This window comes from Aplysia californica, unplaced genomic scaffold (assembly GCF_000002075.1).
Source record: "Aplysia californica isolate F4 #8 unplaced genomic scaffold, AplCal3.0 scaffold00808, whole genome shotgun sequence".
Taxonomy (NCBI): Eukaryota; Metazoa; Mollusca; class Gastropoda; order Aplysiida; family Aplysiidae; genus Aplysia; species Aplysia californica.
In genome coordinates this window covers 96,234-107,850 of record NW_004798078.1, presented here as the reverse complement: position 1 = coordinate 107,850, position 11,617 = coordinate 96,234, and the positions used below count along the sequence as shown (strand labels likewise).

Below are 11,617 nucleotides of genomic sequence, written 5' to 3'. Positions count from 1 at the left end.
TGAAGGGTCTCGATCGATGAAATATGCCTATAATTCAAGAATAATATTATAAAGCTGTGACGACGTTCAAGAAATCTAATAGAATTTAGTGTTGTTAAAAATAGGCCTATGGAGAGTTGCGCATCGAAGTAGTTCTCTTTTACTCATCTTTCATAGTCCAGCCAAAGAGCTGAGACAGTGAGCAGGGGTTTATTACTCTCCTGTTGTGACATCTGATCGTACCACATGTTCAGACCTTCGACAGAGTCACGGTTGCACTTTAACTGTAGAATAGTCTCAATAGTGTCGGAATGAGCAATCAAAAGAAAGAAGAAAAAAAAGAAGAAGAAGCTGGGGCAGAAAAGAAATACGCGATGGAAAAGTTTTGTTCCGTTCTACGATACTGACTCGGCTCAAAGATCTTTGACGATTTGCAAATGAGAAAGCGAATAGGGCTGTGCTAATCTTCAGTCATGTATTTCTGCAAAATAGAGATATGAACGTCATGACCCCATAGTAGCTTTCCTAATCAAGCATCGTTGATATGGTTTTCAATGTCCTATTCCGATCTTGGCTTGATCCTAGAGATCTTTATTGGCTAACCCCACCCCACACACACACTTCTATTCACCCCTTTTGTGTCATAAAAATGAGTTCGATTTTGGCGAACTTTGAATTCATGGGTAAGTGGATGTCTAACAAAATCTGGGCAGTACATGCCAAAGGCCAAAGGGCGTGAACTCTAAACTAGCAACTAGTAAACTAACTAGCCTGGACGGACCTTGATGGCGGAAACCAAAAACAGGAACTGTTAGTGCAGGGATACAATTTGGTAGATTCTAGATAGATCTAGATATCTAGAGAGCGCCTCATTTATTCTTTAATTTCAGTTTCCTGCATTACTATCAGTAATTAATACCAGTCAACTGTTCTGCCACGCCCCTTGCCTTTACCAAAGGCTGTTTTACTCTCGGCCTCGCAGCCAACATGTCTGGGACTGGGAACAAGAAAGTTTCTGCACCAAAGTTCAATCGTGATTACTTCACGCTGCCCCACCCGTTCTGGATGGTAATGATTCCTTTTGGACTTTGGCTTTTAGCGGTAAGTGAAAGTGGGGCGTGCTGTAAAGAAGTTTTCTCTACATCGATTAAATAGGCAACAAAAAGGTCTAGATATAGATATAGATCTCTAGCCTCTTAGACTTCTAGATCTAGATCTAGATCTAGATCTAGGTCTAGATCTAGATCTAAAACTAGATCTCTATATAATATATATATATATATATCTTCTCTAGATCTAGAATCTAGATAGATCTAGATCTAGATCTAGATCTAGATTCTAGATTTAGATATCTAGTCTTGCTTTTAGATCAGTGAACCAGATGGTCCAGCAAGGGTAGATTCTAGATCTAATAATGATAGATTCTATTCTAAATTTAACATCCTGCTTCAGGCTTCAGGACTTCAGGTTCTAGATCTAGATCTAGATCTAGATCTACCCTCGCTGGGTTACCTAACAAGACCTAGATTAGGGGTTGGCCGTGTCTATTTCTCTGTACGCTCGGGAAAATAAACTTGAAGTCGATTCTCTATCTATGTCTAGATATCTAGATCTAGATTTTAGATCTATATATCTAGATCTATTTCTCCAAGAACGGTTTCCTTTCTCCGAATTTTTTGGTTATTAACTTGCGAATGGAGTGGCCCGCATCATGTGTGTGTGCGTGAGTGTGTGTGTACGGTGTGGACGTGTGGGGGGACGGGGGGGGGGGGGGGGGGGGGAGGGATTTTTTTTTGTGATTTAGTTTTTACTTTTAGGGGTGACTAGATTCTAAATGCATTTTATAATAGTAATCGAATAGGTTCTGCCAAAGTTTCAGAGTCAAGCAGTCATGTTTTCTCGCTGTACCTTTTGAAATTGAAGGCATAAATTCAAATGAAGTTCAGCGCTCGTATGGACTCTTACTAATACTAAACCTTCGCTGTCTTTAGTTGGTAATCTGACCCGTTTACACCTGGGTGGGGTGAGAAATGGAGGGAGGATGGCAAGAAGGGAGAGAACATGAAAACAAAGGCAAGGGCCTGGTTACAATTTCTAAAATGTGAACCAAAAAATAAACGATGAGAGATTGTTGGTCTGCTTCGTCCAACTTCCGGTTCATAACAAAGCAGCTGTCCTCACTAGAGGAATATCATTCAGTAGCTACAAGACCACATGTATGTGCCATCATTCGTATCTGTTCCTTGTGTCCATTATTATTATTTCCCTTATTTGTCCATCATATTCATCTGCTTTATTTCTGTTCCGTTTCTGTCCCAGTCATGCATCGTCTGACGTGTATGTCTTCATTGTGCTTGATTATTAAAAGTCTACGTCAAGTCACAAAGAGTGTTGACATTTATTTACTCACCCAAAGGCAAAAGGTCAATTTTGCCAAGTTAATAATTTTAGACCAGTTTTGTGAACAAGCACAAAATTACTAAACAAAATGGTAAGGCAAAATAATGTTAAAAAATAAGTCTACGGGCGGCTCCAGACAGCTCCAAAGGGCAATTAGTACTTAGGACCGCTGGCCTCCAATTTAGTTGAATCCAAGATATTTTGGTATCATATTATAATAGAGAGCAATTCATGAGGTTTTTGTTGATGGAAAATTCCAGGAAAATACACTCTGAACACTACCAAGCACACACTCTGCAAAATGTCTGATTCATTCTCTTGCACACTGTACTGTGCCATCTATTGTAACGTAGTATTCGCCGATCAAGTTAAGTTGCTGTGTAGAGCCTAGCATTATACATAATACAGCAATGTTTGATTCCACAGTCCAGAGCGCAATTCATTACATAGATCTATGTCAAGACTAGCTTTTATCATAATATTATTATTAATCAGTAGCAAGGGGGAGAAAAGCTGTGAGGCGTTTGTATCTTAACCGACGTTCCACACCCGGACCACTTGTTGTGCTATGTGACAGAATATATATATAGAAACAAAAGGCTTTTAAGCGATGTTTGAGCCATACGAATGATTTCCAGCAGGAACAGACAAGGTTCGCCACAGGAGAAAAATGAGCCAAGCCACATCAGCGGGGGCCTGTTGACCCTGCAAGCGACTTCATGGAATCGGAGCTTACTCATTTATGTGTTTGTTGAATTTGAGCTATTTTCATTGATTTTTGTAATGGCTGAATAAAAAATCATGGGAATCCCACTCCCTGTGTTGAGTCAGAGCTGTGCTGTATTTACTGGTGTGGAAGAAGTCAATTCTGTTGATAAATAGTTCTAGTCTACTATAGTATAATGTTGACCCTCCTTGGATCTCAGTCGGGCTCCGGCTGCGGTAGACCCAAGAAGCCTTTTCATAATTTTTGGTTATAAGTGGTGACCATTTATTTGAGGGTCGGTTCGGTTCAGTTCGGTCTCTGTGGCTTCAATGCCCACTATAAATAGACCAACTGCCCAAACTGATCGCTCATCGCGCAGCCTTGAAAACAAACATGTTTGTAAATTGAAGGTCATCATCGGTTTGTTGGTTTTGGCCCTCCCCATTGAAGATGATCCAGCCAGCTCCAAACTGACAAAATGGAACTGAATGAAGCTGATAATGCCAGTGGGCACCGACTGAAATGCATGATCAAAATGAATTGGGTCTGCTCAGGTAATAGTGCTGATCTGTGCGTACTATCAGCTTTGCTTCATCAAATTTAATGCAAAAGTCTGTTAGGGTCAACTTACATTTCATGCGCAAATTAATATCTGTCCCTGCAATACAATAGTAAGTAGACTTCTTATTGGCCCTTTAAAAATGTAGATGATTGAAGAAATTTGTTATACCATATTTTTTTGAGATATTGAAACTCCCAGAAAATCTAAACCTTTCACTGTATGTTGATTAAAACTAGATCTATTAGAATGTAAAATATGTTTTTTTGTTCCTTTTCCAGATGGCTACCGTATCTCCAAATAAAGTCCCGTCATTTCTGGGGCCGTTTGCAAGTTTGGCTGTATTCATGGGAACAACATACCCGAACATCTGTCTTTTGTTGTAAGTAGAAATTTGGTGAAGCTTTACGAGGAATCAACTTGTGTTTTGGATTTTTTTTATCTTTGGGAGACGGGAGAATAAGAAATATTATATATATTTATATTCAAAATAAAATAGAATTTCTTTGAATTGTTTTTCCATGACATTCTGAGATTTGTCCTACATGACATGATGGAGTCGGACCTAACTCATCAAAGTTTTTCTCTTTCTGGTTTTGTTTTTCTTGCCACTCTTTGAGTGGATTATTAAAAGAAAAGATCCTGTCATGAGTATCCTTTTAATGTTCATTCTAAGCCGTGATTCTGATCTGGGTGAAACGTTCTCTATAGAGGTACAGATTTTGTGAAAATTATAGAGGGGAGGGGAGAGTGAACAGGGAACACATCAAACAAAATAAGAAAATTTAGACGCTGGTGAATTTGATTTTGTGATGAATGAATACTAATACTTAATTGATAAAGGTAAAGAACATTTTTATAATACTTCAATATTTACGTTAATGAATTAGATGTACAGGTTTTGGTTTTGATTGAAAGAGTTATCCTTGGGTTCTGCCATATAATAATAATAATAACATTGAATTTGCTTTTTGCTTGATTTGAATGAAAATATAGCCATGGTTATTTCATTATTACTTCTCTTTAGTTTTTGCTACAAGTAGTTTTTAATGCCATATATAATAATAATAATAATAATAATGATAACAATGAATTTGTTTTTTTAGCGCTTTATAGTTGAATTGAGGCTATTTTGTTTTGTATTTGAAAATTCATGTATTTTTACAAAAGTAGATTGTTTTCTTTCTTTATTCTGTTCAGTTTTCACTTGTCTTGAACCATTGAAAGAGATAACGATTGCCAAATATCAGTAAGTAGGCTACTGAATTTCCATTTTATCTTTTTTTATTTATACTTGTCTTGCTTTCACAGAAGCGTGTTTGCTGTTCTTATGCATTCTTTGGAAGCTGCATTTGCAGGGAAACTTTGTCAGTAAGTTTTTTTCAACTGTTTTGTCTATGTATATATATTGAACCTGGCATCCATTGAACTTACTGGGGTCGACAGTCAATTTTGCCTGGTCTGAGGTTTGTATAACAGCTAAGTCTTTAAAAAATGTTTTTTTATAGTAGTGGGTTTTACGGCGCTGGCAACTGCATAAGGTCATATGAGCGCCAAGGGGTGGGTGTCAACAGAGAAGTCTTTACAGGGAATCTGACTTACTCTGCTCACCTCTCTAGCTTCAACAGCACAAGGTCTGCTTCAACTATCAAGGCACCCCGGAAATAGCAGGTCACAAGAGAGTGACAAACATACAAAAAAAGTAGAGGAAAATGACAATAGTAAGGATTAGGAAAGAAAAAGCAGCAGTTCCCTGTTGTAGATCAGGCACAGTTATGAGCGTGACATGAATCAGCCCATTTGCAATTCTACTGTGCTTGAGAACGAGAAATGTTCCCCCTTTGGGAATGGCCTAAAGACACTACAGTCAGTGGCACTGCCCCGGGGGGTACAGCTGAATCTGACAAACATGAATGTTTTAGGTTAACCATTGAGCGAAAAAAGTAAAAAGTAAAGTATGGCAGACAAAAAACCCCTCTGTGATTGAAAAAAGGCATTTTGTCAGCTTACGGCAGAGTTGGTGTCATGTTGTCATGGCAGAGATGGCCCTATGTTAAATCCGTAGTGGGCTATTTTGAATTTACTATGTTAGGGAAGTTTTCAGGGTTCTTCTTTTGAGAGAGAGAGAGAGAGAGAGAGAGAGAGAGAGAGAGAGAGAGAGAGAGAGAGAGAGAGAGAGAGAGAGAAGGGGGGAGGGAGATAGATAGAGAGAGAGATGTGTGGATTTTTTAACAAACTCCAAGTTTACCTTTGCTCTCCTTTAAAGTTTGTGTCCCTGTAATGTTTCTTAATTTCCGGAGGTCTGGCTATTTGTTTCATCGTATTCTTGTCAGTTGTTGCTTCATTTTGGCATATTTGTAAGCTTATCATTAGTTAAAGGTTAGGTTTTAGTTGCTTTTTTAAAAAAGTTACAAGCGAATGCTTTCAGTGCTTACTGTATATATAATATAGGGTCTAAACTGGATTTCCACTGTGTGGTTATGTTCCATTGTAGAATGATTTTTTACGCATTTATTTTTATTCTTATTTTTTGACTCTATGATGGCTGAAGATTTTTTTTTTTTCTTTTTCAAATTAAGCTGGACATTTTGCTGGTCAGGAAAAGAAATAAAAATAGTTACCTTTGTTCTGTACTGTTTACTATTTTTGTTTGAATTAGAATCGTTGCCTGTCACACGAAAGGGCTTATTCCAGATTTTGGCAGTTTTGAGTTGTTACTACTAGTAGATAGTGCTGCCTCAGATCTATGTTCACACGAAACGGCGTATACCTAGCTTTAAAATAACAGTACTAGCAGTAAAAAAACGAAAAGGGCGTACGCTAACACTCAACGCGACCGAATCAGACGAAACGGCGTACGCAGGCTTGCGCCCTTTCGTGTGCAAAAAATTGATACAAAGTTGTATCAAATCTATTCGCACAAAAGGACGTATACCTTGGTTACGCCCCTTCATGTGAACGACCGTTACACTTTTGTCTTTTTTTCTGGCATAGGCCAAGGCCGTATGACGTAATATAGTAATACTGGCCCTCCTCTAATGATACAATAGGCCTGTACACAGCGCATGCACTGTGTTGCAGCGAATTCTGCTTGTGCAAGAGTGAAAACAAGACCGGCCTTATTGTGTTGTTCCAGTTGCTTACTGGTGCTTGCGGCTTGCTGTCACATACAACCTGTCTTTCAAACTGACCTGCTTACCTTCTGACGATTGGAAACCATTCGAAAAAGCAAACTTGGGTTTGATCAAATTTAAATAAGATCTACTTTTTGTCCGACGATTCACATGAATATTGCTAAGCTATATGTTCTTCCTTTAGCGTATTATGCTACACTCATTAACTAGAAGGCTACGCTATCTAGACACCCCCCTCCCCCACCCCCGGCAGCGCTACTGACTGAAGTGATAAAAGCATCAGGACTTTGCCTTTGTTATATTGATCTGAAGACATGTCTACAAAGTGAGCCTTGTCAGTAGCGCCAGAATCAACAAACACTGAATCCATAACGCACAATGATATTGAGACCGATGAGACCCAGAGTAGCAACGAACAGCTACCAGAATCATTTGAAGTTGAAGGATCAGCCCGCCAAGCGTCACCAAAGAAACGGAAGAGAATCAACAAGAAGAACGATGCAAAAAGAAAGCGACAGTCTGGCGAAGAGTACGCGAGCGCCGGCACGAAAAAGGTTGTTCCAGCACGAATGATGAGAAAGGGCTGCGTTGGAATGGAATGTACGAGAGCTGGCCGTCAGTGTTCTGGAACCACAGAAACGGATAGGAGGGAGATATTTCAGGACTTTTATAAACTGGCTGACCTGCAGAGAAGGAGAGAGAGTTCGTTGCGAGGCATATTGAGACGACTGAGCCCAAGGTCGGGAAACCAAACTCTCGACGCAGCAAAACGCATGCTTATTACCTCACAGTCAATGGAAAGCGCTTGGAAGTGTGTAGAAACACATTCCTTGCAACCTTAAGTATTTCAGAGAAATTTGTCCGAGTTGTTTTATCAAAGATTACGGAGACCGGCGTTGTGGAAGAAGACAAGCGAGGGGGCAGACAATCGGAGCAGATGAAGACAAGAGAAGAACAAAACAGGGAGAAAATCAGTCGACACATTGACAGATTTCCACGCGTGGAATCGCACTACTGTAGGGCCTCTTCCAGCAAAGAGTATCTCAGCCCAGACCTCACATTGTCCAAAATGTACGACATGTTCGTGAAAGAAAACCCATGCAATGACATCCCAAGTTTTCATACATACAGACGAGTGTTCAAGACGAAAAGCCTGGCCTTTCATAGTCCTAAAAAGGACCAATGCTCACTCTGCAACTCTTTCCGAAAAGGGGACGAAGCTCAGAAAAATGAGCTCAGGGAAATTTACAACAGGCACGAAGCAGAAAAACAAAAGGTGCGACAACTTAAGAAGGATTGCAAGAAGATGACTCAAGCTGACCACAGCATTCTGGCAGGGAACTTTGATCTCCAACAGGTCATATACTTGTCAATTTCACATGAAGATGCTTTGTTCTACAAGAGGAGACTTTCCAATTTCAATTTGACATTTTATAATTTGGGTGACCACACATGTGATTGCTTCATTTGGCACGAAGGCCAAAGCAGAAGGGGCAGCTCAGAGATATCAACTGCGGTGTGCAGGGCACTCAGGGAATATGACCAAAGAGGCATCAAGACTGCCTACTTGTTCGCCGATGGCTGCCCGGGACAAAATAAAAACACAATCATGCCCACCATGATGCTCCACATGATCAACACTTCAGCACACATGGAGGAACTGTCACTCAGGTACTTTGAATCGTTCCATGGGCAGTGCGAAGGTGACTCAGCACACAGTGCTATAAGCACGGCCTTGGGAAATGCTGGGGATGTGCTTCTCCCATCACAGCTGTTTCCCATCATTGCATTGGCCCGACGCAAACAGCCATACAAGGTACTCCCGCTTGAGCACGGTGACTTTCTAAACTACTAAAAACTGTCAGAAGATCTGAAAGTTCTCAACGTCCGCAAGGACAATCAGGATTCAGGTGTTCCCGTGAACTGGAACAAGGTCATGGAAGTGAGGGTGAACAAAGCCCACCCAACAACAATATTTTTTTAAAACAGTCACCTGGAAGAGCAGTACAGGTCCATTTCGCTGAAGCGCCAACTTTCACACCTAATTCATTGTGAAGTTAAACAACTAAATGAAGAACCAAACAAAATTAGCAAGGAAAAATACGGCGATTTGATGTCTCTGTGCTCTGGGAACACACCCGTCATCCGGAATGCCGAGCACAAAGCTTTCTTCTGTCAACTACCACACAGCGAATGAGATGTCTCACAAAATTCAAGCTGAGAAATACAAACATGTTTGATAAAGGATAGCCAACCAAAGCATGGTGGCATCCATCACTAATTTGTTTTTTGTTTTTTAATAATAAATTTGGAATTGGAACGAAAGGAAACTGCTTGTCTTTCTAAAACGTGATGCCTGTACCTGAGAGTATGTGTGTGTGTGTGTGTGTGTGTGTGTGTGTGTGTGTGTGTGTGTGTATGTGTGAGTGTGTGTGTGTGAGAGAGAGAGAGAGAGAGAGAGAGAGAAAGATACAGACGGACTGACAGACAGACAGACAGACAGACAGACAGACAGACAGACAGACAGACAGACAGACGGACGAACAGAGAGGTATGGGAAGGAAAAAAGAAAGGGGAAGATTTGGCGTGTGGATGGGGGAGTGAGGAGGAATTTTTATCCTCTACTGGTCAGTCTGAAGACTGAAATTACTTGTGTGAACACTCAAACACAGGGCGTAAACATGGGCGTATACACTGATTTAGGACAGGACGAAACGTCGAACAATCACACGAAAGGGCGTATGCCCACAGATGGCACATTTTCGCAGTGAAATTATAAAAAAAAGTGCAAAACTAATCTTGCTGATTGTTTCATATCTTATCATGCACACAATATCCAAATATCGCGATGGTAGGATGCAAATTCCTATAATGACAAGGGAAAAGGATAAAGCAACCTAAGTCTGAAAATCTTTAAATCGTTCTCCTGAAAAAGTAAGAAAACAGGGATACGCCCTTTGGTGTGATAGACGACGAAATGTTTGAATACCATGTTTGAATGTAAAATATTATCAAAGTAGGAATGGTGACCAGGATACCTCAATCTGAAGGGTTTGGTTCCTTACACATACACATTCTTGATAGATCAGGGATAGAATGTTGTCTTGTTTACACATAGGCCTACATTGCCTGAATATGTTCTTGAAAATGTGACTTTCTTGGTTTGCTCAAGAAATGTGTTCTTTTCTTTCCCGCAGTGACCGTGACTTCAGCGCTGGAGCAACAGCCAAGTGGACAGTGTCCACCTTCTTCTTTGGAGGATCCTCGCTGGTCAGATTGTGGCCAGCCAAGCCCCCGTACAAAATTGTGTAGCTACACTATCGCAGTTGTATGTTTTACCTTAAAAATTGATGTAAATGTACGAGGGCTGTCAGAAAAGCAAGGTATTTTTTAAAATATATAGTAAAGGGTTTTAAGTGCTCGCAACTGCATAAGGTCATATGAGCGCCAAAAGCAAGGTAGAGATATTCTTGGAGCAAACTCAAAGCTGAACAAGCTGATTGAAAAAATTTTTTGGAGTAGTTTTAAAGATATGCCACATTTTGTAATACAGGGTGTAAAAAGCTGTTTTGAGAAAAATAGCTTCGCCGCTAGTATGTTGACCTTATTTCTAGCACTTTTTTCACCTTTGGCAAAGTACAACATGTTGCAAAAATAATTAATAAAAGAAACATTTGGGCTTAAAATATAAAATCCTTTCAATATGTTACTAAGAAATGGTTAAATGTATGTTTTCTGAAGGAACAAAATTTTCGACTAGGTACAGCTTTTCTTGGCCTTTTCTTTCACCCCATTGCTAGTAAAATAGCTTTGCTGAGAACTGGGACCTTTCTCCAGCCACACACACAAATATGGTTTTAAAGAAAATGTTCACTTCCTGCTGTCAGGGTAGTAGTTATGGGAATGTCTTTGACATCACTTCTAACAATGCGAACTTCATGAGGCCGAGATGCAACTATAGAAGTGCGCCGTGGAGTCTTACAGTTTTTACAAACAAAAGGAAAGAATCCCAAAGAAATTTTTAGAAATGCATTGCTGTCTATGGGGGAAAATGTATTAAAAAAGCAAATGTGTCACAGATGCATTTTTGTAATGGGGCACAAATGAATTTGGAAGACGAGCTATATGTGAGGCAGGGCGGTGGAAGCAGGCTCTTGTCAATTTTTGGGCATGTAGAGTTTTTGGTATCATCTTAAAGCTTGTTCATTTGTCTTTATTGGGAAGAAAAAAATATCCATTTATCTTGAATACAAGTCGAGATATTTGCGAAAGAAGGGGGTGGGGGTCACCTGTTTTCAGTGGTGAAATTAGTGAGAAAATGGCTGCCAAAGATAAGTTATTTCCTTAGCTTAAGAGTCCGTGGTAACTGAAAATTTACATTTTTTGAGCCTTTAATCAACATTTTTAAGAAAAATCCACACAGGAATTAGTTCTTTAATAAGCATGAAAGGTGTTCAGCCATAAAACAAAAATTTGTTAAAATTCACACTCCTGCGGAAAAATGAAAGTTTCTTCACTTTGATTATTTTGACGAGAGCCTGATTCTACCACGCTGCCTCACATATGAAGAGCAATTCTAAATTTTTATGTGAGAAGCCTTTACTGTTACAAAGTTGATTCCAGAATTTTTTTTGTGAAGATATGCAGAAGAAAGTTATGGAGATTGCTAAAGACTCATCCTTCACATAGTCTTAACTAACAGTGCTCTTTCAGCCTTCCGTCTTTTTAGGTCCCTGGAGGTGCATTTGGTTGGAAAAAGGTTCACAGAAAATTATACACAGTAGTTTAAGATTGTCTGCATTCCCTCGTCGGAATTGTTTCAAGGAGCAATATCATCTG

General features: G+C 39.8%; 1 protein-coding gene across 2 annotated transcripts; it reads left to right on the top strand.

Annotated features, from left to right (window-relative positions):
• Positions 1-716: 716 nt before the first annotated feature.
• LOC101856219 (uncharacterized membrane protein C688.16) lies at positions 717-10,847 on the top strand. Of its 2 annotated transcripts, none has more exons than XM_005109714.3 (4): positions 717-1,080; positions 3,926-4,026; positions 4,956-5,015; positions 9,976-10,847. In XM_005109714.3, the coding sequence occupies exons 1-4, from the start codon at positions 967-969 to the stop codon at positions 10,088-10,090; spliced, it is 390 nt and encodes a 129-aa protein (XP_005109771.1). In that variant the 5' UTR covers positions 717-966; the 3' UTR covers positions 10,091-10,847. The 2 variants fall into 2 exon arrangements, with proteins under 2 accessions (XP_005109771.1, XP_035828600.1); XM_035972707.1 differs by lacking the exon at positions 717-1,080 and adding an exon at positions 2,078-2,195.
• The last annotated feature ends 770 nt before the right edge of the window (positions 10,848-11,617 follow it).